Source organism: Pongo abelii, chromosome 20, assembly GCF_028885655.2.
Source record: "Pongo abelii isolate AG06213 chromosome 20, NHGRI_mPonAbe1-v2.0_pri, whole genome shotgun sequence".
NCBI lineage: Eukaryota > Metazoa > Chordata > Mammalia > Primates > Hominidae > Pongo > Pongo abelii.
Window position 1 is genome coordinate 55619584 of NC_072005.2, and position 25100 is coordinate 55644683.

The 25100-nt window shown below is 57.5% G+C and overlaps 3 protein-coding genes and 1 long non-coding RNA gene across 8 annotated transcripts; 2 read left to right on the forward strand and 2 right to left on the reverse strand.

Annotated features, from left to right (window-relative positions):
- Positions 1–2903: 2903 nt before the first annotated feature.
- PTH2 (parathyroid hormone 2) lies at positions 2904–7039 on the reverse strand. Of its 2 annotated transcripts, none has more exons than XM_024238293.2 (3): positions 5926–7039; positions 3697–3824; positions 2904–3127 (listed from the first exon to the last, which is right to left on the reverse strand). In XM_024238293.2, exons 1-3 carry the CDS (start codon positions 6013–6015, stop codon positions 2953–2955), a joined length of 393 nt encoding a protein of 130 aa, XP_024094061.2. In that variant the 5' UTR covers positions 6016–7039; the 3' UTR covers positions 2904–2952. The 2 variants fall into 2 exon arrangements, with proteins under 2 accessions (XP_024094061.2, XP_054396941.1); XM_054540966.1 differs by lacking the exon at positions 5926–7039 and adding an exon at positions 3924–4695 and having other exon boundaries at positions 2909–3127.
- Positions 5825–9403, forward strand: GFY (golgi associated olfactory signaling regulator). The gene is made up of 4 exons (XM_002829567.4): positions 5825–5978; positions 6895–8098; positions 8361–8534; positions 9034–9403. The coding sequence occupies exons 2-4, from the start codon at positions 6916–6918 to the stop codon at positions 9231–9233; spliced, it is 1557 nt and encodes a 518-aa protein (XP_002829613.4). The 5' UTR covers positions 5825–5978; positions 6895–6915; the 3' UTR covers positions 9234–9403.
- A 932-nt stretch (positions 9404–10335) lies between these two features.
- SLC17A7 (solute carrier family 17 member 7) lies at positions 10336–23275 on the reverse strand. 4 transcript variants are annotated; one of them, XM_063719609.1, is made up of 12 exons: positions 22927–23275; positions 17420–17672; positions 16033–16151; positions 15633–15747; positions 15467–15554; positions 14896–14982; positions 14663–14805; positions 13744–13893; positions 13451–13583; positions 12276–12386; positions 11953–12080; positions 10336–11750 (listed from the first exon to the last, which is right to left on the reverse strand). In XM_063719609.1, exons 1-12 carry the CDS (start codon positions 23025–23027, stop codon positions 11457–11459), a joined length of 1722 nt encoding a protein of 573 aa, XP_063575679.1. In that variant the 5' UTR covers positions 23028–23275; the 3' UTR covers positions 10336–11456. The 4 variants fall into 4 exon arrangements, with proteins under 4 accessions (XP_063575679.1, XP_063575680.1, XP_024093875.1 ...); XM_063719610.1 differs by having other exon boundaries at positions 22922–23029; XM_024238107.2 differs by lacking the exon at positions 22927–23275 and adding an exon at positions 21956–22163.
- Positions 17358–20367, forward strand: LOC129052017 (uncharacterized). The gene is made up of 3 exons (XR_008516676.1): positions 17358–18090; positions 18329–19017; positions 19835–20367. It is a non-coding gene; the product is annotated as an uncharacterized LOC129052017 (long non-coding RNA).
- Positions 23276–25100: the final 1825 nt, after the last annotated feature.

The following is a 25100-nucleotide window of genomic DNA, read 5'->3' on the forward strand; positions in this document are numbered from 1 at the left end:
CTCCAACATCAAGCTGAAGAGCTTTGATTTTCTCCTGAGAATGATGGGGCTTTGGGAGGTTTTATTGCTTGTTTGTCTTTGGTTTTTTACATTTTAACTGAGGTGCAGCTTACATACAGATAGGCAGACAAATCTGAAGTATAAGCTGGATAAACTTTTGTGTACATATATACCCATGAAAATCACAGCCCAGGTCAAGATAGTAGACAGTTTCAGCACCCCACATGCTTCCTTGGAGAGTTTTGAGCAAGGGAGGGACAGAACTGGACCTATTTAAAGACTGATGGAGGTAGCTGCAGGTCCTGCGAGAGCCCAGAAAAGGCCACTGATTCGGCTTGGAGGTTACAGAATTCTTTCCAGACAAGTGACATTTGTGTTTAGTCTTGAAAGATGGGTAAGGTTTGGGTTACAGTCGGCAGGGGCCCAGGGAGGGTGTCATCCAGGTGGGAAAGAGACCAGTGTGTGTGGAGAGCCATGGGCGGCATCCTGTTGCTGGATTAAAAAAAAAAAAAAAAAAAATTTTTTTTTAAAGATTTGGAGCCTGGGAGGGATTGAAGGCTACAGAGTGGTGGGAAATAAGAGAGGTAGGCAAGAGCCCATGAAGGGATTTGAACACCAGCTTGAATTTTATTCCTCAGTGCCCGTAAAAGGGTTGTGAGCAAGGGAAGGCAGAACTCTGGGTGGGAAGAAGAGCATACAGGGCCTGTGGAGGAGATGAATGAATGAAGGGGATGAGAATGGAGGCCAGCAGGAGGGGAGGAGTCTGGGGCTGTGGTCCAGGTTGGAGAGAATGAGGCCTGAGGCAGGGCATGTGGGTGGAGAGGAGGGAAGAGCATATCCAGGGCAGGGTGGGAGGGACCGGGCTGGAGACTGACAAGCTGTGAAGGATGGCGAAAGGGGCAGGACAAGGACAACCCCTGGGACCTGGCCCAGTGACTAGTAGACAGTGGAGCCATTCCCAAGATAGGGAACCCGTGATAAGGAGTGAGTTCAGAGAAAGACTCAGTTCATTTAGGGGCTGGAGTCCTGAGCCCTGAGCTCCCAGGCTGGAGAAGGGGGTCTGGGTGTTGTCAGCTGTGGGTGGTGGCAGAAGCTGTGGGGACTGCTGAATTTGCTTGAGAGTAGAGTGGGGAGGGAGGAGGCTCCAGACACCATTTTGAGCAAAAACCTCAAATGTTCGGAAACGGATCGGGGAGAAAACAGAGTATAGGAAGAGACCAGGTCAGTACCCAGCTACCAGGCCCTCGGGGAAACAGGAGGAGGCTCTTCATAGGGTCGTTGTGAGGTAAAAAGAGCTATTACAAGCACAGCACTTAGAAGAGTGCTGCTATATAATACTGCTCATTAACATTTTAATTCCATTTCTTCATGAGAGTAGCAGAAAAGTCTAGACTTTTGAAATTGCACATACCTGGATTCCAGTTATTCTTTTGTCGCTTAGTAGCTCTAACAACTTAAGAAAATTCCTCCTGACTTTCAGTCTTATTTGTAAAATTAGGCCAACTCCAGATAGTTTTGAGGAATGCAGTCTTTCCTTTGTTATTCGGAATAACAGAGAAACAGTCCCGCCCCCACAGTCCAAGGGCCAATTAGGGCTCGGTCCGCCTCCCGAAAATGCAAATTTTGGGAGGCCTTGCCAACAACACGCTGCGGCCCCGCTTCCCGCGCAGCAGACGCGGCCAGCTCCACCCTCTTCTTTAAACCAATGAGAGCGCGGTCCGCACGAACGGCGCCCCAGGCGAGGCGATCTAGCACTCTGCGGACCACCGGGTTGCCATGGTTACCATTGAGGGGCGGAGCTGAAGGGCAGGCTGGACCTCCGGGGAGAGAGACAGATTTTGATTGGCTCTTTTCTCGCTTCACCTGCAGCCCAGGTATCTTCCCGCCCTTTCCCTGTCCTTTTTGGAGCCTGACGCCTGCTCCTTTCTCTTCTCCTGCCCCAGCCTGGAGCCCCGAAGGTCTCCCGAGAAGGAGGCCTGAAGTCAGAAAACCCTGAAAAAAATTGCTAGAGGCTGCTGTGAGAGGAGGAAACCCTTTTCAAATAAAAGCGTTTTGCTAAGTAACGGGGGCTGTGCTGAAGTCTTATGAAGTCTATCTTATTGGATCCTCGTAACAGATGAAGAAAAGGAGACACAGAGACTGACGTCAAGAAGGCTTTCTCAGTACTACGCAGCTAGATTTGGAGGACCCTGGGTTTGGATGCTAGGGCTGCCTCACACCAGAGCCCGCGATCTTTCCACTGTGCCTGGGGAGAAGTCTGGAAGTGATGGGAGGGAGGAACAGCGAAATTCAAAGATGAGAGCTGGTGGAGAGACAGATAGAAACCTAACGGAGGAAAGAAAAGGACGATATGAAGGAGTCAGGCAGAGGAAAAAGGAAAAAAGAAAGTGATGGAGAAGGGAAGGAAGAGTTTCAGAGGCAGAAGGAGAATAGAGAGAGGAGGCAGAGATTCCCAGAAGACCAGAAAGCCAAAAGGGTGAAAGGGGAGATAACCACAAGGACCCTGGGAGACGGGGACACATACCCAGAGAGGAAAGAGACCCAGAGAAGGGGACAGAGACGGAGGAGGACAGAGACCTTGGAGATTACAGAGAACCAGAGAGAAGGGGACAGAGACGGGGGTAGGGAGGGACAGGGGCCCAGAATGAAAGGAGGGGACAGAGAGGGGGTGGGGGGCGATAGGGAAGCAGAGATCCAGAAATAAGAAAGAAGCCAGCTTCCCGGACAAAGACAGGCAGAGAAACGGAACTGAGGAAAGAAAATAGAGTGGGGACTGAGGGGAGAGATGCCAGAGTGGCCGACACAGAGTCCTGTCTCTTTTCTACCCCCCATTTCGAGCCCCGCGCCCCCAGCCCAACGCACACGCAGGTCGCGCAGGAACGAGGCGCAGGAACGAGGCGCAGTCCGGAGCGCAGGGCATGGTCTTTATTAAGATGGGGACGGGCAGCGCGCTCAGGGCGCATCCAACACCAGCAGCTTGTGCATGTACGAGTTCAGCCAGTGGCGGCGCTCGAGGGCGGCCAGCAACCGCGCGCGCTCCCGGAAGGCCGCGTCGTCCGCCAGCGCCAGGCTCCTCCGCGGCCGGGGGGTGGCGGGATCCGCCCAGGCCCGTCCTGGGGGGCGGAGGCTGTGGAGAGACGCGGTGACCGCGCGTCCAGACCGGCTCTTGCCTCCGCCTGTCCTCCCCGCGGTCTAACTCGAAGCCCTGTTACTGCCCAGTCCGTGGAGTGGCTCGGTCCGGCTCCCCCTGTCTCTCTCGTTCTCTGTGTGGGTCTCTGTCTCTCTGCTCACCAGGTTCGAAACTCCCCAGGTTCTGAGACCGAGTCTGATGCACTTGTCCGCCCACAGCGCTCAGCGCATGGCCAGGCGCACACCAAGAACCCAATAAACGTTGCTCAAAGAATGAATCCGTTTCTGCAACGACTCCTTTCGAGCCTCTCCACGCCTTTCTCGGGATCTATCTTTCTGTGTCTCTTTCCCTTGCTGATTTTCTGTCCATTTCCCGCACCACCACTACCACCAAACCCTCCTCCCTCCTTCCCCCACCCCTAGTCTCTGTCTTCTCGCTGGGTCTCGGTCGCCCTCTCTTTGGGCTTCTGTCCCGCTTTCTGGGTCTTCCGTCCCCTTTCTCTTTGGTTCTCTTCCCACTTCTCCAAGTTCCCACCCCTCCCTGGGAGTTCTGGGCCTGGCACCTACCTGAGGACCCCGACCGGGGGCAGGGCGACTCCCGAGGCAGTGCGGACGCCCCAGGGCACCAGCAGCAGCAGCAGCAGCAGGAGCAGCCGAACCCGAGGGCTCCTGGACACCTGACGGGTCTCCATCACCTGTGGAGAACCAGAAAGGGGCTCAATGGGGCTGCATCCCGGCCCAGAATCACGGGCCTCACCATGCACCCACCCCCAGCTTCCCGCATGGTCCCCTACCGTGCAGTGGGCTGAGGCAGCGATGCTGGCAGCCCCCTTATATCGCCTCCGCAGCCCCCGCACCGGGCAGTGACGCAGGCCGGGGGGCCGGGGGCGCGGGGTCACCCCCTCCCCAGGCTCATTAGGAGCCGCCAGCGGTAATGAGGAGCCGGGGGTGGGGGACCTGCCGCTGCCTTGGCCGCCACCAACTAATTGGGACCAGAAGCTGGACCTGAGACAAGGGAGGGGGAGAGACAGACAGACAGAGAGGTGGACACAGGGGGTGTGTCAGAGGGCTAAAAATAGAGACTGGCGGAAGGACCGTCAGAGGAACAGAGACACAAAGAGAAGGACAAAGACAGAGTGGCCGAGGAAGAAATAGAAAGAAAGGGGACGACAGAAAAAGAAAGGAAAAGGAAGAAAACAAGAAAAGAGAGCGAAGGAGATGGAAACGAACAGTCAGATGGAGATGGAGGAGAGAAAGAAAGGGCTCTCAGAAAGACAGACGGAAATGGAAGGACGTCCTGGTCTGGACGGAGCTGCCCAGAGATAAATACAGCAGGGAGAGGCCCAGAAAGATCGAGGGCGAGATAGGGAGGGGGGAAAAGGCAAGAAATGGTAAAGAGTACGTGTGGCAGGGGTGTGAGGACAGGAAAAGTGACAGACCACATCAGAAAAACCTCAGAGAGAGTGAGAAGAGGGGAAAACAGACAGCGCTCCTGAGCTGCCCTGAGGATGTTTCTAAGCCCTTATCCGGGAGGAGTTTGGGGGTGCTGTGAAGATTAAAGCCCAGTCCTCCTCACACTGACTCTTTTTTGTGTGTGTGTTTCTCTGTTTGAGATGGAGTCTTGCTCTTGTTGCCCAGGCTGGAGTGCAATGGCACTATCTCGGCTCACTGCAACCTCCACCTCCCAGGTTCAAGCCATTGTCCTGCCTCAGCCTCCCGAGTAGCTGGGATTACAGGTGCCCACCATCACGCCCAGCTAATTTTTGTATTTTTAGTAGAGATAGGGTTTTGCCAAACTGTTGGCCAGGCTGGTCTTGAACTCCTGACCTTGTGATCTGCCCTTCTTGGCCTCCCAGAGTGTTGGGATTGCAGACGTGAGCCAGCACACCCAGTCCACACTGACGCTTAAGAGGGGCCTCAGTCGGGTGCCGTGGCTAATGCCTGTAATCCCAGCACTTTGGAAGGCCGAGGCGGGTGGATCACTTGAGGTCAGGAGTTCGAGACCAGCCTGGCCAACGTGGCGAAACTCCTTCTCTACAAAAATACATAAATTAGGTGTGGTGTAATCCCAGCTACTTGGGAGGCTGAGGCAGGAAAATCGCTTGAACCCGGGAGGCGGAGGTTGCAGTGAGCCGAGATCGCACTGCTGCACTCCAGCCTGGGCAACAGAGTGAGACTCTATCTCAAAAAAAAAAAAAAAAATTAAAAATTAAAAAAGAGGGGCCTCTATACACAGTGAGGAGAAGATGGGCAAAACTTGGAAGTCCTACAGAGCAGTAGCAATTTGGGATGTGGGAACTTGTGCTCTTAGTTTCCTAGGAAGGTGGTGGCAGAAGCTTGGACTCCTGAGTCTAAGAGTGGATGGGACAGAGACCCAGATTCCTATGTTCTGGAGGAGGAGGAGGCTGGGGACTTGGATTCTTGAATCTGAGGAAGGAAGGAGCTAGAGGACTGGAGTTCTGAGTCTGGGGGCAGGGAGCTGGGGGATACAAGTTAGGGGGCTTGAAACAGGAAGGTACCAGGGAACTAGATCCCTGGGTTTTCAGGTAGGAGAGGGTAGAGGGCCAGGACCCCTGGTTTCAAAAAAATAGTTTGAGCCACATCTCCACTAGATCATTCCAGTCTCTAACTCCCTTCCCCACCCCAGAGACAATGTCCTTTACTTCTGTCCCTTTAAGAGTCTAAGTCTGTCGCTAGGCTCCCAGGATCCCCTGGGAGGGGGTCAGTTGCATCACCTCTGTGCCCCTGAGACCCTACCTCCCACTGCCCTGCCCAGATCCATTCTGCAACATTCACCGTTCTCTGCATCCAGCTCTGCTCATCTGCTGTTACCTTGGACACCAGAGCAGGTAAGAGACCCCGGGACCTCAAGGAAGCCTGTCCCATCGATGGGTCGGCCGCCTCCACCTCCACCTGACCACAGACCTATGTTTCTCTGCCGTGACTAGCCCCGGAGATGCTGAAATCCTAGCTCCATCTTCAATAACAGACTTGAGAGTCCTGCCCCAAAGCTCTCTTCTTCAAGTCCCTACCCCTCCACTCTGCAGAGCCCAGACCCCAGACCCTATTTCTGGAGGACTCAGAGCTCCCAATTCCTTTCTAACTCAAGAACCAAGAGCTCAAGGCCTCTTATCTCCTTTCACCCCTGCAATTCAGTCCCCAAACCTTGCTCCCTCAAAATTCTAGGCATCTGAACTTCCAGCCTTCTCCTCCCTAAACAACCAGGAGCCAGGAACCTCAGCCCCCTCACCCTGCAAGACCCAGGAGTCTGAACCCCCAGTAACCTTCTTAACCTAGAGCCCAAACGTCTCCCTCCTCCCTCAAATCCATGAGCCCAGCCCTCAGCCGTTAGGAGCCTCCTGTAGTGTAAACAACTGTTGAGTCAAGGTGTCCCGGGGGACCTCGGAGAGGAAGGAGATCCCATGTCCCCTCGAAGGCCTGACACTCTCCAAAGTCGAAGTCGAGGAGATCTGGGGGCCTGGAGAAGTGTCGTTCTTTCCCAATTTTTCTAGGACCACTCGGTGAAACAGATAAGGAAATTAACTACGACTCCCAAGAAGCCCCGCGCCTCAGTCTCCCTTGGCTACCTCGGCCATCGCCCCACAAGCCTCCAAGGGACTTGCGATTGGGTTCTCCTCCCATCCCTAACGCCAAGCTGGGCCCCGGACGTGGTCCACCTGTGGTCCAGTGGGCGTGGCCTCTGGGAGTGGGCGGGGCTCCTGGGAGACTTCGGCCTTAACCCCTTCCTTCCCGCTCCTCCCGCAGCTATAGGTATCTCCGAGAGCTATGAAATCATTCAGCCGGATCCTCTTCCTCGTCTTCCTCCTCGCCGGCCTGAGGTCCAAAGCCGCTCCCTCAACCCCTCCGCCTTTGGGCTCTGGCTTTCCGGACATGGCCCACCCCTCTGAGACCTCCCCTCTGAAGGGAGCTTCTGAAAATTCCACACGAGATCGCCTTAACCCAGAATTTCCTGGGACTCCTTACCCTGAGCTTTCCAAACCACCTCATACGGTTTCCCTGGCAACCTACCCACTTGACTTCACTGAGACCCCCAACCCTGACCTCCGAGAAACCCCGCACCCAGAGTCTCCTGAGACCCCCAAAGCTGACTCACTCACAACCTCAATATCAGAATCCCTGGACATCCCCAAAACTAACCTCTCCAAAATGACACACCCAGCGTCTTCTGAGACCCCCACAGCTGGCCCAACTGAAATGCCATACCCAGGATCCCCTGAGACCCCCAAATCTAACTTCTCCAAAACTTCACGCCCAGAATTTCCTGAGACCCCAAACACTGGCCTTATGCAAACTATACCCCAAGAATCCCCAGAGATTCCCCAGCTTAATGCCACTGAAACCTCACAGGTAGAACTCCCTGAGACCTCAAACACTAACCCTACCAAGACCCCTGACCCCAAATCCCCAGAAAGCCACCACCTCAACTCCACTGAGACCCCAAACTCTGAATTTCTCCAAGCTCTCCATCCTGACCCTTCTAAAACCCCCCACCCAGAATCCCATGTGATCCACAATCCCAGCCCCACCGAAATTTCCCAAACAGAATTCCCCACAACCTACTACCAAAATGCAACAGATGTGCCCAGGACCTCTGACCCTCAAATCTCCACTAGTCTTTACCCAGAAACACCTGCGCCCTTCAAGGATGACGCCACTGCTCTAAATGAGCTGTCCCTGAATCCCAAACCAGAAACCCCTGCAGCCATCCAGCCCGACTCCCCAAAATTGTCCACTTCAGATTCTCCAAGAACGGTTGAGCTGAAGGCCCCCCAGAACTCTGGCCCTAAGGAGTCCAACGCCCCTCCTCCCTCAGCCCGGATTGCAGGTCCCCCTGCTCTTCCAGGGCGCCCCAGTCAGTTGGCCCCTGCCACTCTGCCGGCACCCCAGAGGCACAGCCGAGGTGAGGGAGTCAACACCATCATCGTGGTGGAGCGAATGAAGGAGACAGGTGAGGGGCAGGAGCCAGACTCCTGAGTCTGAGGGAGGAGGGGCTGGGGGCCTGGACTCCTGGGTCCGAGGGAGGAGGGGCTGCGGGCCTGGACTCCTGGGTCCGAGGGAGGAGGGGCTGGGGGCCTGCACTCCTGGGTCTGAGGGAGAAGGGTTTGGGAACAGGAATTCCTGGATCTGACGCAGGAGGGGCTAGGAGCTTGGACCCCTGGGTCTGAGAGAGGAGGGGGTTAGGAGCTTAGATTGCTGGTATCCCTCTTCAGGCGTGACTCTGGTGGGGCGACCACGTGGCGCAGCAGGCGGGGCCCCCTGCCTGTTCTTCGCGGGGACCGCGCTGCTGATCGGCATCTTTGTGCTGCTGTGGTGTCTCTACCGCCGGGCAGCTCGACAGCGGCCCTTCGCACATCACCGGCTTCCGGACGACGGAGATGAACCAGGTGAGCGCCCTGCCCCTTGAACGCCTGCAGTTTTCCATAACCCGATCTCTCCCGGCACCTTAGGGCGCCCAGCCAAAAAAGCACAGGTCCCCCACCCAAGGTCAATGAAAGCCCTGGCTCTTCCATGGCCACGTCCAGCCCCCTAAATGTCTGCAATTTCACCCAAGAGTCCAGTGCCGCTCCCAATGCGGTTGGAAAATGCTTCAGGCCCAGAGCCGCTGTCCCCGCCAGCCCCGCCCCTGCCCCTGCAGGTACGCGGCCCGGAGCCCTGCAGTTCCCGCCCTCCACTGCAGGCCCCGCCGCTGCTGCTCGGACACCACGCCTCCTGGTTTCTGCAGCGGCCCCCACCCTTTTTATTGAAAACTCAGTTCAAATGCAGAATCGGAATCCTCTCTCCGGCCTCCTGATTTGTCAGCCGCACAAAAGGGGCCCTGGAGATGACCTGGAAGGGGGCCTGGAGGGTCAGCCGAGAGATGACCACGCCCCTTTGCTCCCACAGTTCTGCATTTGGACGCCCCGAAAGACCCCTACGACCTCTACTTTTATGCGCCGGATACCTGGGTCCCTTCCCACATCGCCACCAAGCAGCCCCCGCCCACACCTCCGCTGCCACCAAAGCTGCCCCCGCCGCCCCGCGGGGGTCGCCCGCAGCGTCTGGAGGCCCTGTCCCCCGCCACGCTCCCCAACAACTTCGTGTGAGACCCTCCGAGTTCTGCTGGACCTGCACATCCCCACAGTGAAGGAAAATCCTGCGCTTCTGGCATGCTTAGCTAGAGTAGTCCCCCGGATAAAGGGTCTAATATACAGAGATGCTTACGCTATGATCAGAGAACAAGGTCTGAGACCGAATAAATATCATGTTCCCATGGCTAGACCCCTCCTCTGGCCTGAGCCCTGGGATGGGAGGAGCTGGAGTCTGAGACCGCTGAAACTTAGGGAGGAGGGGCTGGGGTCTGAACCCCTGGGTCTGAGGGAGGAGGGGCTGCGGTTCTGGACTCCTGGGTCTGAGGGAGGAGGGGCTGGGGGTCTGGACTCCTGGGTCTGAGGGAGGAGGGGCTGCGGTTCTGGACTCCTGGGTCTGAGGGAGGAGGGGCTGGGGGTCTGGACTCCTGGGTCTGAGGGAGGAGGGGCTGGGGATCTGGACTCCTGGGTCTGAGGGAGGAGGGGCTGGGGATCTGGACTCCTGGGTCTGAGGGAGGAGGGGCTGGGGGCCTGGACGCCTGGGTCTGGGGAAGGCGTTGCTGGGGATCTGGATTCCTGGGTCTGAGGGAGGAGGGGCTGGGGGTCTGGACTCCTGGGTCTGAGGGAGGAGGGGCTGGGGGCCTGAACCCCTGGGTCTGGGGGAGGCAGTGCTGGGGATCTGGACTCCTGGGTCTGAGGGAGGAGGGGCTGGGGGCCTGGGCTCCTGTGTCTGAGGGAGGAGGGGCTGGGGTCCTGGACTCCTGGGTCTGAGGGAGGAGGGGCTGGGGGCCTGGACCCCTGGGTCTGAGGGAGGAGGGGCTGGGGCCTAGACTCCTGGATCTGAGGGAGGAGGGGCTGGGGCCTGGGCTCCTGGGTCTGAGGGAGGAGGGGACGGGGGCCTAGACTCCTGGATCTGAGGGAGGAAGGGCTGGGGCCTGGACTCCTGGGTCTGGGAGAGGAGGGGCTGGGGGCCTGGACCCCTGGGTCTGGGGGAGGAGGGGCTGGGGCCTGGATCCCTGGAACTGAGGAAGGAGGAGCTGTGGGCCTGGACTCCTCAGTCTGAGGGAGGACGGGGCTGGGGACCAGGATGCCTGCGACCTCCACAGCCAAGAACAACTGAGCCTGTACACCAAAGCTTTTATTAGGAGTGGGGCAGGGCAGGATGTACAGTCACAGAGACGGAGACACAAAGACACAACCCTGCACTGGGAAAAAACACCCCTGTCCCCTGCCCCATTCCCTTTCATGGGATTCTGTGACTTCTCTATAGGTTCCCCAAATTCTAAGCTGAAAGAGGGGTGTCTGAGAGGGGAAGGATCCCAGATTTTGAGTCATTAAGCCCCTGAGGGACACAACAAATGGCCACTGAGAAACTGAGGGTAGTTCGAAACCACCCAGGAGAATAAAGTGCGAGGAACTGGGGAGGGGCATCATGAAACCACCATGGGGGAGTTCAATGGTGGTGGCTTCCAACCTTTGAGTTCACGGACTGGAGCAGCCACTATATATAGACCTGAAAACCATGTCAGAAAAAGTGCACGGGGGTGGAGAGGCATATTGTTAAAATTGCGATTTTGGTTGTTTCCCCAGACATTATGCTAAGCTAGGGAGAAGAGGGTCTTGGGAAATTTGGTGCTTTCGCAGAATCTGCTAGTAGGGGAGATGTGAAGTGGGCGAGGAAGGGGGGACTTGAAACCGCCATTTTCCCTCAGAAACGCTGGTGAGAATCAATCCCTGGAATGGCGGGGACGAGTAATTGGTTAAACCAATCTGGAAGATGCAGAACAGAGTTGGGAGAGATTTGAAACTTCTGGAGGAGGACTTTGAATTTTTCTGAAAGGAGACGGGAGCTGAGTGATCTCAAGGGTTAGCCTGAGAGTCCCTGGAGATAAAGGAAAGCGGGGGGTGGGGGTGCCTCAAAACCACAAGAGAGAGTAAGAGGTTGAACTGTCCATTCAAATAAAGCCCTGAAAGGAGAGATTTGAAACCACTGAGGCAGAACGGGTGGAGAGGGAACCTTTAGGGGAATTTGGGTATCCTTGAAACTGTCAGTCTGCAGCTTCACTACCCCTGAGAGGCAACTGGGAAGGAAAGAGGATTTGACAGCACTGGGAAGAAGGGAGAGTGCTTCTTAGGCCTGAGGCAGGACAAAAAGGAGTGGGTTTCCTTGACACTGTCACTCAGGCCAGAGATGAGTGGAGTGGAGGTCCTGGAAACTGCCATTCAGTGGGAGGCACATGGTCAGTAGTCCCGGACAGGGGGTGGGGGCCTGGGGGGCTGAAATGTGCTGTGTGTGGCCCCATAGGAGGGCGGTGGTGCAGGGGGTGCCCCCGGGGGCTCAGCCTCATCCTCCATTTCGCTGTCGTCACTGCCAGCCAGCTGGTCATGGCCAACGAAGCCACACTTCTCCTCGCTCATCTCCTCAGGCTCCGCCCACGGCTGCTTCTCTCCAGAAGCAAAGACCCCGTAGAAGATGACACCTCCATAGTGCACCAGGGAGGCAATTAGGAACACGTACTGCCACTCCTCCCGAGTCTGCAGGGGACAATAGGGCTGAGGTCAAATGGGAGGACAGAGAAACAGAGGCGGAGAGAGGAGGAGGCCTAGAGGAAGGGAGGCAGAGACCCAGAGAGGCTGAAGAGGCAGGGATGGCACCCCAGAGACAGTGCCACCACGTGGTCAGTTAGGTACCAAGCACACACTTGGAGGGCGACTGAGTCAGGACTGCGGCACCGACCTTGTGCTTAGTCATGGCCCCCACGATGATGGGGCACACCATGCCCGACAGAGTGCCCACGCCGTTGGAGATGCCCATGAGGATGCTGGCGTAGCGCGGGGCTATGTCCAGGTGGTTCACGTTGAACCCTGGCGGAGAGACAAATTGGAAGGCGTCACACCGGAATCTCACTCGAGTGATTCCCACTGGGACGTTCTCAACACTCTCCCCTCCCCGCTGCTCATGTTCCACCTTTTGTGAAGCTGAGAGGCCCCGTTCCTGAGCCAGGAAGTTCCCTACAGAGCTGACCAGAGTCCCCCAAGCTGCGGATCCGCGGTTCTCACCAGAGATGGCGAAGCCGCTGAAGCCCACGGCTAGGACCAGGAAGGAGATGGCCACGCCCTTGGAGTGCGAGTAGCCGACCACCAACAGCAGCGTGGCTTCCATGCCGAAGCCTACGGGGTTGGGGGGAGCCGCGTCTCCTGAGTGTCGGCTGGAGCGGGGCGCAGGCTGCCCCACACCGCCCTTCCAGACCTGCTCCAGCCCCAAACCGCCTCTATCCGCCCCAGTCTGGCCACCTCCACGCCCAGGCCTTCTCACGCCCTCCACGCCACCCGCGCCCACCCTAACCAGGCCCCTACTTCTCCAAGCCCCAGCCCTGACCACGCCCACCAGCTCCATCGCCCCTCCCGTAGCTCCACCCCTTGACTAGGCCACTCCCCGAACACGCAGGATCCCTGCTGTGCACATTCACACCTTCCCCTCAATCCCCACTCAGGAGGTTTTTTTTTTAATTTTTTGATTTTTTTTTTTTTTTTTTTTAAGAGACAAAGTCTCACGATGTTGCCCAGGCTGGTCTCAAACTCCTGAGCTCAAGTGATCCACCGGCCTTCGCCTCCGAAAGTGCTGGGATTACAGGGGTTAGCCACCATGCCCTGCCTGTTTTTTAATTTTTAATTGTAATTTTAATTTTTCTAGAAACAAAGTCTCGCTCTGTCGCCCAGGCTGGAGTGCTGCGGAGCGATCATAGCTCACTGCAGCCTCGCACTTCTGGGCTCCAGCGATCCTCCCTTCTCAGCCTCCCAAGTAGATGGGACCACAGGCGCGCGCCACCACGCCTAGCAAATCTCACTCGTTAGACAGTAGGCCCCTAGACCCTGTCTCTCCAGGTGCCTTACTCATAGCGCCTCTTCATCACCTAGTTCATGTCCTACCACACCCAACTTCGTGCAGGCCTTGTCCCTCCAGGCCCAACTTGGTCTTGCCTCTGCTCCACCCGGGAAGTCTCGCCCACCCTGCCTTTCCACGCGGTTGCCCCTTGGACGGCCGCGTGACAGTCCCTTTCATCCAGGCCTGCTCTGCCCCGGCTCCACCCTGTTGGCCACGGCCCTTTGCATAGAAAGGGACTTCTGGGGTAGGCTGGATGGTTTCCGCCTGTAACCACTCCCTATCACCTCTCAATCCCGCTCTGCTCCACCCAGGCTGTCCTAGAGCCGGCCCAGGCCCCGCCCCAACTCACCTCCGCAGTTCATTAACTTGCGCACGTTGGTGGTGGACATGATGCGGCGGCTCCGCAGGAAGTCCGCGATCTGGCCGCCGATGGGCACGATGATGGTCATGACCAGGTGGGGCAGCGCGGACACCAGGCCTACCTGCAGGAACAGGTGTACAGGGGAGACTAGGGTTCGGGGCCGCCGGCTCGGCGTCTCTGCCCTGTCGGTGCACCACCGGCTCCTCCCTGCCTCGGGATCGCGGCCAGTTCCCTCCCGCCGACCCCTCCGCGCGCCCCTGCCCTCTCCTCCTGGGCTCTACCTTGCTGATCTCGAAGCCGAACACTTCTTCGAAGTAGGCGGGCTGGGAGATGAGCAACAGGTAGAACGTCCAGCTGCGGCAGAAGTTGGCCACGATGATGGCATAGACTGGCATAGACGTGAAGAAGCGCCGCCAGGGAGTGCTAAACTTCTGTGGGGGCGAGGGGAGGGCCGCTAAGACGGGGAGCGGGGCTGAGGGCTTCTCCGCGTCCCTTCAGGGACCACAGTGTAGTTCTGCAGAGACCAAAGGATCCCGACCGCACTGAAACTTCTATGGACCCAAAGGCGCGGGCTACACCATGTTGCCGTGGGGACCCAGTGATCCTAGCCTCAAGGTGACACTTGAGTGATGAAGGGGTCCTGGCCCTATGGTAGCCTCTCGGGTCCGCAGGTGTCCGTGCCCCTCAGGGACCTTTTTCTTTTTTTTTTTTTTTATTTTTATTTTTACTTTTTGTATTTTGTATTTTGAGTAGAGACGGGTTCTCGCCATGTTGCCCAGGCTGGTCTGGAACTCCTGGGCTCAACTGATCCTGCAGCCTCCACCCCCCAAGTGTTGGGATTGCAGGCGGAAGCCACTGAGCCTGCCCTAGGAGTCTCTTTTTATGCAAAAATGCCCCCAAAATACAGCCTCAACCCAAGGTCTAAGCAAAACCCCCACATTCTAATCCCTTGTCTGCTGGCTTTAACCATGCCCTGTCAGTGGTTCTAATCCTGCTCAACTCCCGACCTAACCCTGCCCCCAGCACCTGAGAATCCCGTCCTCCGCGGGTTGCAACCCGCCTCCTAGGTTCTAGCCCCTCTCTTTGCGTTCCAGTCCCGTCTCCTCTAGAGTCTGCAGGAACCCTCCCTGATGTACACGCTGTTCAGGTTTGTGGCTTGCTATCTCTCCCCGCCCCTTCCCCGAAGATTTGGTCCCGGACCGTGAGGGGGTTCATGAGTTTCGCGCTCTCTCCGATGGCGTCCTCGATGTACTTGCGCTCCTCCTCCGAGATGCTGGGGTGCAGCGCGGGGGACTCGTAAGAGACGAGCAGCCAGAACAGGTACCAGAAGATCCCGAAGCTGCCTGGGGGGTCAGGAGGGGGATGGGAGCGAGGTGAGGACCGGCCCCGCTCCGCCCCAGAGCCACCCGGAACCAGGCATCCGGGTCCCTCACCGTAGACGTAGAAAACAGAGCTCCATCCCGAGTACTGCACAAGGACCCCGGCGAGGGGCATCGCGACCACCGCCCCAGCATAGGAACCTAAGGGGGAGGATGCGGGGGAGAGAACAGGCCCATCTTCCCTCAGATCAAGGAGTGCGCACCCCCACCACTCCCACCTTTCCAGACACAGAATCACAGGCCACTGCCGCTCCTCCCTCAGACCCAGGAATCCAGGCCTAGCCCCTCCTCCCTCGGACCCGGGAGTCCACGCCCCCAGCTTCTCCTCCCCCAGACCCAGGAGTCCAGGCCCAGCTCCTACTCTCTCAGACCCAGGAGTCCAGGCCCCCAGCTCCTCCTCTCTCAGACCCAGGAGTGCAGGCCTCCAGCCCCTCCTCTCTCAGACCCAGTAGTCCAGCCCCAGCCCCTCTTCCCTCAGACCTGGGAGTCCAGGTCCAGAGTGTCCTCCTCCTCCCTCAGACACAGGAGTTCAGCACCCCCCAGCCCCTCCCCGCTCAGACCCAACAGTCCAGGCCCCAACCCCTCCTCCCTCAGATTCAGGAGTGAGGATGCCCCTTCCTCTCACCACAAAAGGCTGTCGTCGCCAGGCGACTCCGTTCTAAGGGTGGGGCCCATTTGCTCCAGATCCCATGGCAGGCGGGGTATGTGACCCCCTAAAGAGGAGAAAACCAAGGTCACTGAGAAGAGGCAGGGTCCGAGCGAGGGCAGGGTCATATCAGGAGGGGATTTACCTCTACCAACCCCTGCAGGATCCTCACGAAGATGACACAGCCATAGTGGACGCGGGCAGCTGAGGGGATCAGCATGTTTAGAGTGGATGTTGCCACAATAGCAAAGCCGAAAACCCTGATGGGAAGGGTCAGAGAAAAGAATCCAAGCTATCCAGCCATGCTCGGGATTCTGCCTTTCCTGCCCACAGCAAGCTAGGCCCAGTAGTCCCCAGGACCCCAGGTCCCACCACCTCTCTGACTTCCACCATCCTCAATCGCAAGCCCCACCTTTTTCTAAGACCCACCCCCAAATCCAGGCTCCTCCCACTTACCAGAGCCTGCCCGCAAATTCAAGACCACACCCTCTAACTCCACCCACACAACTGTAGTTACCGCCCACTTTGAGACCCCACCACTGTACCTGTTGGCTGCAAATTTTTGGCAGATAAATCCTCCCGGAATCTGAGTGACAATGTATCCCCAGAAAAAGGAGCCATGTATGAGGCCGACAGTCTCTGGATCCCAGCTGAACTGGGCTTTCTGCGGGCCAAAATGTACATTAAATCAGCCACCCTGCCCAGGCTCTGCCGTTCCACCAATCAGCACCCACAGACTTAGCGCCTCGACCTATCAGCAACGAGGAACCCCTCCCACCTCCAAACGCTTGCCAATCAAAGCTCACACTAACTTTCTGTCAATTAAAGTCTACGAACTCCGCTCTTCCACGTTGCTAGGGCCTATGCTGCCTTAACAACGGGGTCCATCACCACCTAGATGCCTTGCTTTGCCTGCTTCCTTGCCTCCGTGAAAGCCTAGGGGCCCATGTATGATGATGACTCTCTCCACTTATATCCAGCTTATGAGCGTTTGCGGAGTGGCCTGCACAGGGTCCAGGCAGGGACACGAAGCAGCCAACGGGGCGGACCAGATTGGAAGGGAGCAAGGGGAGGAGCTTCAGGTAGGACAAAGGCACAAATCAGGACTCTTTTCTGATGCAGGGGCAAGGCCTATGCTGAAATTAAAATAGGAGAAAGGACAGGGCGCGGTGGCTCACGCCTGTACTCCCAGGACTGGGAGGCCGAGGCAGGAGGATCGCTTGAGCCCAGGAGTCCGAGACCAGCCTGGGCAACATAGTGAGGCCTTGTCTCTACAAAGATAAAAATAAAAATGTTAGCTGGGTATGCTGGCGCGCGCCTGTAGTCCCAGCTGCTCAGAAGGCTGAGGCAGGAGAGTCACTTGAGCCCAGGAGTTGGAGGCTGCAGTGATGGTGCCACTGCACTCCAGCTTGGGCGACAGAGCAATGGCCCCACTGCACTGTAGCCTGGGAGACCCTGTGGGTCTTTAGATAAGGGACAGAACACATGGAGTGGGACGTAGGCAGTGGCAGGGTTTCAAAAAAGGATCAAATTCAGGCAGGAGCCTGAGATGGGACTGAGATTAAATAGATGTGACCCGGGGACATAAGCTTGGGGTACAGGCGTGAGCAAAATTGCTAGTAGGTCCAAAATAGGGCAGGGGCAACCCCTAGGGAACCTGGTGTTGGGGCGGACTCTACGTTTTTCAATCAAGCCCCTGGAAATAAGGGCGGGACTTCATTTAGATCAGAACGGGGCTTAGGAAACGGAGGAGAGGTCAGAACTAAGGGCGAGGTCAGAACTAAGGGGCGCACGGATTGGGCGGAGCTATTCCGGCTGCGTTTCGGAAGGGGCGTGGCCTGGACCTCTGGTGGGTGAATGTGACGTCATGAGGGAGTAGGCGGAGCTCGGTGAGCGGGGCGGGGCTCTGCAAGGGCTCAGGCCTTGAGCTACCTGCACCACCACGTGGCCCCCGCGGTGGGTCGTGCTGTTATTGACCATGGAGACGATGGCCACGCCCAGGTTGCAGCGGATGCCAAAGCTGATGCAGAAGCCCAGACCACTCATGATGGCGATAATGTAGCGGCGAGGGAGGCCGAAGCAGGTGCAGTCCACCACCGGCGGGTCCCGGGTCTGCGTGGTCACCGGGCGCCCATCCGCACTCAGCTCCAGCGTCTCCGCGCCTTCCTGCCGCTTCTCCAGAAGGCTGCGGGACAGCAAGAGCCAGATACTCGGAAGTCCAGGCCCCCAGCCCCCTCACCCCCAAGACCAGGATCCAGGGCAAAACCTGCTTTTCAAGATCCAGAATTCTAAGCCTGCACCTCCTTCTTCACCAAGAGTCCAGGTCCCTGGCTCCCTTCGCCCCCCGTGATCCAGAAATCCTCCATCTCCCTCAGACCGGGAATTCAGGCCCCCAGCCCCCTTCTTCTTCACATTGAGGGTCTTCAGTCCCCTTCTCCCAGCTCTGTCAAATCCTTCAACTCAGGAGATTTAGATCCCAAACAACCCTTTGGGACTCAAGAGCCTGTGCCCCGAGTCTGAGGCCCAAAGACTCTCCAGCCGCCTCTCCCGGATAAGAGTCTATTCGAGGAAGCAAAAGGTGCTAAGGAGATGCTTCAGCAAAGGTGTCAAAAGAACAGATGCTTCTCAGCCACGTTTGCTAGGGGGTGGGGAGATGTCCAGGACCCTGGGAATCCAGCAGCCCGTCCCAGGCATCCCTAGGGAAACTTGAGTCCAGGCTGTCAGCCTAGGGGGTAGGGAGGGGGAGTGGCGGTTGGTGTCCTGGCAGGGGACAGATGGCCCTGGTAGGGGGATTGGCTCATTCCCCAGCGTGACTCTCGCCCCCGCCCGTTCTGGATGCAGAATCAAGTCTGTGATGACGAAGAGGGTATTTGGAGGGCTGCCTCAAACCCAGGGAGAGGCTGCAGAAAGAGAGAAGTGCCTTCAGACAGGTGGAGAAAGACCCAAAAAGAGGGCGACAGAGATGGGGGGAGTTGTACAGAGGCCCAGAGAGAGGGGGTCACAGACAGAAGAAGGGAGAGAAATCCAGTGAAAGAGGGACAGAGATCTAGAGAAGAGGAGACAGAGACCCAGAGAGAGGGAGAGAGAGTAACAGGGGAGCAGAGACCCAGAGACAGAGGGGGACAGAGACCCAGAGACATAGCGGGACAGAGACCCAGAAAGAGGGGGACAGAGATCCAGAGAGAAAGGGAGACAGAGACCCAGAGAGAGAGGAACAGACACCCAGATAGAGAGGGAGACAGAGACCCAGAGAGAGGGGTCAGAGACAGAGGATGACGGAGACCCAGAGAGAGGGAGACAGAGACCAAGAGAGAGGGGGAGAGACCCAGAAATAGGGGGACAGAGACCCAGAGAGGGAGGAGATGGAAGCCTGGAGAAGGAAGCAGACAGAGTCCCAGAGAGAGGCGGGGACAGAAACCCAGGAGATAGGACATAGATGCAAAGAGAAGAGAACAGAGATCCAGAATGCAACAGAAAGATGGAGAGCCTGGGAGACGGAGGACAGACAGGCTGGGGACGTGATTTGTGAGGTGCGGCCCCTCTCTGAGGGGGGTAGGCAGCCAGGGGATCGGGCTGGATCCCAGGAAGGGGCTGGAACAGATGGAGGCGAGGGAGACTGGGACGGGGGAGGAAGGAACAGCCAGACGGTCCAGGGGGAGGGAGGTGGAAGAGCTGCGAGAACACAGCAACCCCTCCCCGTCCTAGAACTTAAGGAGGTGGGGAGGGGCAGTTAAGAAACAGGGGTGGGAGAAGCCGGGGAGTGGACAGAACCCAGAAGGAGTAGGAATGAGACCCCAAGAGGAAGAAGACAGAGAGCCAGAAATAGGGGGCATTGAAGCCACTAGGATGAATAGTACAGGATGGCAGGAACTCCCCCCACCCATCAGAACACGTCACCCAAAGAGATTAGACTTTGACCCAGGTTGACATCAGATGATATTTGACCCTGAAACTCAAGATGTGATTGCAGCCCCTGATGTGAGATTCCTTGTTAATATGAGGAGATGTCAGATCTCTAATCAAGGCTGTCTAAACAGGGGGTCTCAGTATCCCACATCTATAAAATGGGGACAAGGGCAAAAATGGAAGAGAATAAAGAGGGAACTTCAAGGTGATATCAATCATTTTAGAGCAAGAGGACTAAGGACGCAGAGAAGAAGGTGGCCCTGATGCTTTGCAGGGGACAAGGACAGAGAGGGGAGACCCTAGATGCAAATCCCCCTTTCCTCCCTGGATACCCCAAACTCAGGCCTGGGGACTTGGCGACAAGGAAAAGCAACACTTAGGAGGCCATTACCTCAAATCGAGATGTCTCAACTTCTCTCTCTCTCTCTCTGCTTCTCTCAGGATCTCTGTCCACTCCCCCATGTCTTTGTCTCCTTATGTCCCTCTGCTCTCTCTTTTCTTCCCATTGTGCAACTAAGAAAACTGAGGCTCAGGGAGCTGAAGTGGCACTCCAAGGTCACAGACAAGAACAGCGATGGGACCTGATCCCTTACAGGCCCTCGGCATTCCCCTGACCAAGACCTGGCTCTCAGAAAGGAGGCACCTTGGGTTCTCATCTCTCTGGCATCCCATTCCCCCACGTCCTTGTTCTAAGTCACCCTGGGTGCAAGGAAGCTCCCCACCAGCTGTGGCATCACTCATCTCAACGAAGAGCTCTGTTCTAGGCTTGGGAGGGACACTGACCTGGGTTCAAATCATGGGGCTCATACTCATCCACTGATCTCCCCAACCCCAGAATGGAGCCTCAGTTTCCCCATTTTTGTCTAGAGGATTAAATGAGATCAACCTGTTGTCTCTAACATGGGGTATTCCCCTCTCCCTCCAACCATCAGAGCAAACCCCAGGCATTGGAAGCAAATGCTTTTCTCTGTGCAAACTCCCTCCTGATGGTCCTGGCCACAGCCCGGGGGTCTCTGGGGACCCAAGAGGTAACTCAGAGAGGTGACAGCCAGGAGACATTGACTGTGAGAAACCCTAGCACAGATGAGAAACAGAGGCAGAGACTGAGGGAGGGGCCTGTGGAACACATCCATCCCGCTGCCACCCCCCAGCCCCCTCCACCAGCACGTCTCTTTCTCTCTCTCATTCTCCTGACTTCACACTGATGTATTTTGAGAAACTCGTGAAAGGAGGCGAGAAAAAGGGTGGGGAGGGGCTGGAAAATTGGAAAAAGAAGGGGTGAGGTTATCTCAGCTTCCCCTCCACCGCCAACCTCCGTCACTGCACCATCCTCCTGCCCACCTCCCCCCACTTCTGTCCAGCCTTATTCTTGTCTCTCATGTTACTAGAGGGTGGGGTAACTTTGGAGCTAAGAGGTGATCTGCAGCAAGCAAGACTGATGTTAGACTTAGCAAAGGACCCCCATGGCCTAGCGAGGTGGACTGAAGCTCAACGAAACACAGGGTCAGGGCTGAGGGCCAAGGGGACAGGGCCTGAGGGCATGGCGGCAGGGGCATGGTGCTGATGAGGCCATCTCCTTCGTGCACTGTGGCCAGATATATTTTTAGGCTTTTCCGCAGCTGAGTAATTTATCTGACTTAGAGCCAAAGCTGGGGTTGGGGGTGAGAGCCTGTGGGGAGGTGTCCAGATTATCCTGAGGGACACTCGGGTCACTGGGGTCATCAACCTGGTTGGGAGGGAGTCCCTCTCAGCCCCAGCCTATATCCTTTGGGAAGGTTGTCCTACCCCAGGAGCCGAAATTTTTGGCCTCTAACTCCTTTCTCTCCCAGGGACCCAGGGTGCTCTGACTTCTTCCACCCAGCTTCACCCCCTCAAGGACAACGGGCTATGAGTCCCAATCCGCTTTAGCTGCAGATTAAACTCCACGCCAGACAGAAACGATAAAAGACACAGAGAGACGGAGAGACCCATGGTGGGAGAATTAAAACCCAGAGACGGGGACAGAGATCCAGAGAAGTGGGGACCAGAGATCTAGGGAAGAGGAGAGACCCAGAAAGAGGGGGACAGAGACTCCGAGTCAGGGGTTGATAGATGTCCAGTGAGAGCAATGGCCAGAGAACCAGAGAGAGGGGCACAGAGACGCAAAGAAGCGGAGGCAGAGATCTAGGGAGAAGGAGGGGCCCAGAGAGATAGGAGCGGAGATCTGGAAAAAGAGGGAGACGGAGACCCAGAGAGAAAGAGGGCAGAGACATCCAGAAAGAGACGGGGACAGAGACCCAGAAGTGGTGGGGGAGGGAGCCAGAGACCTGGGAGAGAGGCATTTACAGCACCAGAGAAGAGTGGAGCCGGGTGGGGTGGGGTGCAGAAAAATGAACAGGATAATGGACAAGGCTCGACCAGGGAGAACGGCGCCGTCGGAGCCCACGGCAGAAAACTGGACAGATGGGTGGACCCCCATGCCGGGGTATCGCCTGTTCATCTGTCAGTCTGCGCCCAGGTGGGAATTAGCATCCTCCTCAGATCCTCCCACTCTTCTCCTCCCGGGACCCCCGCCAGGCTCACCGGTGCAGCTTCCCGAGAGCACGACCCGCTAGCTTCCGAAACTCCTCCTGGCGGAACTCCATGGTGGCGGCTCCTGCCGCCGGTCACCCCGCCGGTCCCCCCCGCCGATCCCCCCGCCCGCGGGCCCGGGCGGCCGCGTCCGGGTTCCCGGGGTCCGCCCCGGCCCGGCCGGCCCCGCAGCTCCGCTCGGGGGGAAGAGGCTGCAAGTGCAGGCGGCCCGGGGGCTGTCACAGGACTCAGCGCCGGGGGCGGGGAGCGGGAGGCCCCGCCCCGGCCCCACCAGGCCCCTCCCCTCGTCTGTCAGACCCGCCCCCTCTCGCAGCCCTTTCATCCTCGTCCTGTCCCCTCCTGAGCCTTCCAAGACCACGCCTGTGGGTTCTGAACTCACGCCTCCGAGTTCACGCCCCCCAATTCTGTTCCTTCCCCAGGCTACTCCCCCTATCCCTGTTCCATCCCCCCGGCTCCTACCCAGATTTTCTCTCCTCTCCTGAGTTCTCATCCCCATCATTTCTCTCCCCGACTTCTGTTCCCCCTAATTTCGTCCCTTACAATCCTGTTTTCTCTGACTTTCCCTCTGCGTTCATCCTCCAGTTCCTTCACCCCTGGACTCCCTCCCCGCCCCCATCCCGCAATTCCATCCCCATCCCACCTCGTCCCCAGTTCCAATAGTCTCATCCAGGGAGTTCTTTCTTTTCTCATTCAAGGGAAATTCTTTCCCCTCAAGTCCAACGCCTACTTCGATCCACCTGTAGTCCCCCTCTAGTCCCTTTCGCCACCCGGGTTCTTCACCCTTGAGCTCCATCTCCTCCCGAGTTTCCATCTTTCCCCTTTGAATCCCATACTCCTCCAGCTCTATTCTCCCTCCGGCGTCTCTCTCCTCCCTGTTGCTTCTCTCCCTGAATTTCATTCCCTAACCCCGATTTTCTTCCCTCTGGCTTCCGTCCCCCACAGTTATATTTCACACACCCCACCAGTGCCAGCTGCGACCCCATAGTCTCCACATTGTGTTATTTCTCCGCTCCTCTGGGATCTGTCCGCGCTCTGAGTTCTTCCCTAGCTCCGGGGGATCCATTCCGCTATTTGAGTTCTGTCTCCACCCCCTGAGATCTGTCGCCGCCCCCTAAATTGTGATCCGCACCCCCTGGCATCCTCAACCGCCCTCTGAATTTGTCTCCTCCCCTAGGATCTGTCGCTGACCTGAGTTCTGCCCCCGCCCTCTGAGTTCTCTCCCCACCGTTGGAGTTGTGTCCCCTTCTTCTAGGATCTGTCCCTGGGATCTGTCCCCGCCCTCTCAGTTCTGTTCTTGCCCCCTGGAATCTGTTCCTGCCATCAGAGTTCTACCCCTTCCCCATAGCATCTGTCTCTGCCCCCTGGAATCTGTCCCGACCCACGGAGCTCTGGCCTCCGCCCCTGAGATCTGTCCCCGCCCTCCCGGTCTTGCCCCCGCCCCATGGGATCTGTCCCCCGCCCACCGCCTCCGCCCCTGGGATCTGTCCCTGCCCTCCCAGTCCTGCTCCCACCCCCGGAATCTGTCCCCGCCCACCGAACTTTGTCTCCACGCCGGAATTCCAGCGCCGCCCCGTTGGGTACAGCCCGGCCCTTCCCTGCCCCAGGCCCGCAGACAGGGTCCCGCCCCGCTCCTGTCCTCAGACCAGCCCATCTCCCGGCGCTGAGTCCACCTCCAGATCCAGGCCCCAGGAGGGTGATCCTTTCCCCACTACCTCCCCGCGTCGGGCCGCAAATGCATTTGGTATTAAATTTTCATGATGCGGCCCGAGGTGGGGTGGGAGGAGCAGACGGCGCGTCGGGCGGGCGCCAAGGACGGGGTGGCCGGGAAGCCACTGACCGCCGCAGCCTCTCGCTTCCAGCCTTGACTGGCTGGTTCTCTGGGTCTCACAGCTTTGAGAAACCCCTAGGACCCCAGAACGGAGGACGCTGCGGGTCTGGGGCAGGAGGGAGGTAGGAACCGGGACTCGTGGGGCTGAATTAGCAGCGCGGGAGCCGCTCACACGCGCCACCCAGTGGCTGCAGAGTCCCCGGCCCGGGTGCGGAGGCGGTGGTTGCGGCTCGGGGCCAGGTGTGAGGGTGGAGCAGATGGTGAAGAGGAGGGAGTGGGAAGCGGGCCCTGCCGCTGCCAAAACCTGGGCCTTTGCCGAAACCATCGCCATGGAAACCGAGGAAGGAGGAAAGGACCCAGCCCCACACTTTTTCAGGACCTGGGAATGAGTTACTCGGCCTCCTCCAGCGGCTCACCGTCCCAACTACAAGTCCCAGCGGCCTCTGAGCCTCAGCGCTCGCTTGAGAAGGGCCGCGCACTCCGAGGGCCGCTGGGAGATGTAGTTCTCTGAGACGATGGGCAGGGATACGTTGCGCCCTCTGGTGGACACGGCGCCCACGTTCGCTCATCCGTTCCGCGGCCGGAAAGACCCTACCTGAAGTCACTCCCACACTGACCTCTTCCCCGTCTTTTCTCCCCCTCCCTCCCAATTCACCCCACTGCAGACACATTGTGCTTGCCTGCCTGCCTTTTCCTTCCTTCCTTCCTCTTCTTTCTCTTCTTTTTTCTTTCCTTCTTTCCTTCATCTTCCTTCCTTTCCCCTTCCTCCTTCCTTTTTCTCTTTTTTCTTTCCTTCTTTCTTCCTTCTTTCCTTCCTTCCTCCTTTCTTCGTTCCTTCCTTCCTCCTTTCCTTCCTCCCTTCCTTCCTTTTTGAGACAGGGTCTCACTCTGTCGCCCAGGGGCAGCTTACTGCAGTCTTAACCTCCCTGGGCTCCCACCTCAGCCTCCCGAGTAGCTGGGGACAACAGGTGTGCACCACCATGCCCCACTAACTCACATTGTGCTTTGAGCATTTACCACTGAAGTTCCTACATCTACTGATGATCCTAGAATTCACTAAAGAAGAGGAGGGTATAGACACTTTTTTTTTCTTTGAGATGGAGTTTTGCTCTTGTTGCCCAGGCTGGAGTGCAATGGCGCCATCTGGGCTCACAGCAACCTCCGCCTCCTGGGTTCAAGCAATTCTCCTGCCTCAGCCTCCCGAGTAGCTGGGATTATAGGCGCCTGCCACCACGCCAGGCTAATTTTGTATTTTTAGTAGAGACGGGGTTTCTCCATGTTGGTCAGGCTGGTCTCAAACTCCCGACC

What these genes read in the sequence shown, in the direction of transcription:
- PTH2 (XM_024238293.2), bottom strand. Translation starts at nt 6,015, where the DNA reads ATGGGACAGGCTTCCTTGAGGTCCCGGGGTCTCTTACCTGCTCTGGTG. An exon ending in AGAGCTGGATGCAGAGAACG is followed by an intron (nt 3,825 to 5,925) that starts GTGAATGTTGCA and finishes GGTTCTCCACAG; the next exon opens with GTGATGGAGACCCGTCAGGT. An exon ending in CCCCCGGTCGGGGTCCTCAG is followed by an intron (nt 3,128 to 3,696) that starts GTAGGTGCCAGG and finishes GTCTCTCCACAG; the next exon opens with CCTCCGCCCCCCAGGACGGG.
- SLC17A7 (XM_063719609.1), bottom strand. Translation starts at nt 23,027, where the DNA reads ATGGATCCCCCGGAGCTAGGGAAGAACTCAGAGCGCGGACAGATCCCA. An exon ending in CAAAAATTTGCAGCCAACAG is followed by an intron (nt 15,748 to 16,032) that starts GTACAGTGGTGG and finishes CCTTCCCATCAG; the next exon opens with GGTTTTCGGCTTTGCTATTG. An exon ending in GGGCCATGACTAAGCACAAG is followed by an intron (nt 11,751 to 11,952) that starts GTCGGTGCCGCA and finishes TGTCCCCTGCAG; the next exon opens with ACTCGGGAGGAGTGGCAGTA.
- GFY (XM_002829567.4), top strand. Translation starts at nt 6,916, where the DNA reads ATGAAATCATTCAGCCGGATCCTCTTCCTCGTCTTCCTCCTCGCCGGC. An exon ending in GGAGCGAATGAAGGAGACAG is followed by an intron (nt 8,099 to 8,360) that starts GTGAGGGGCAGG and finishes ATCCCTCTTCAG; the next exon opens with GCGTGACTCTGGTGGGGCGA. An exon ending in GGACGACGGAGATGAACCAG is followed by an intron (nt 8,535 to 9,033) that starts GTGAGCGCCCTG and finishes TTGCTCCCACAG; the next exon opens with TTCTGCATTTGGACGCCCCG.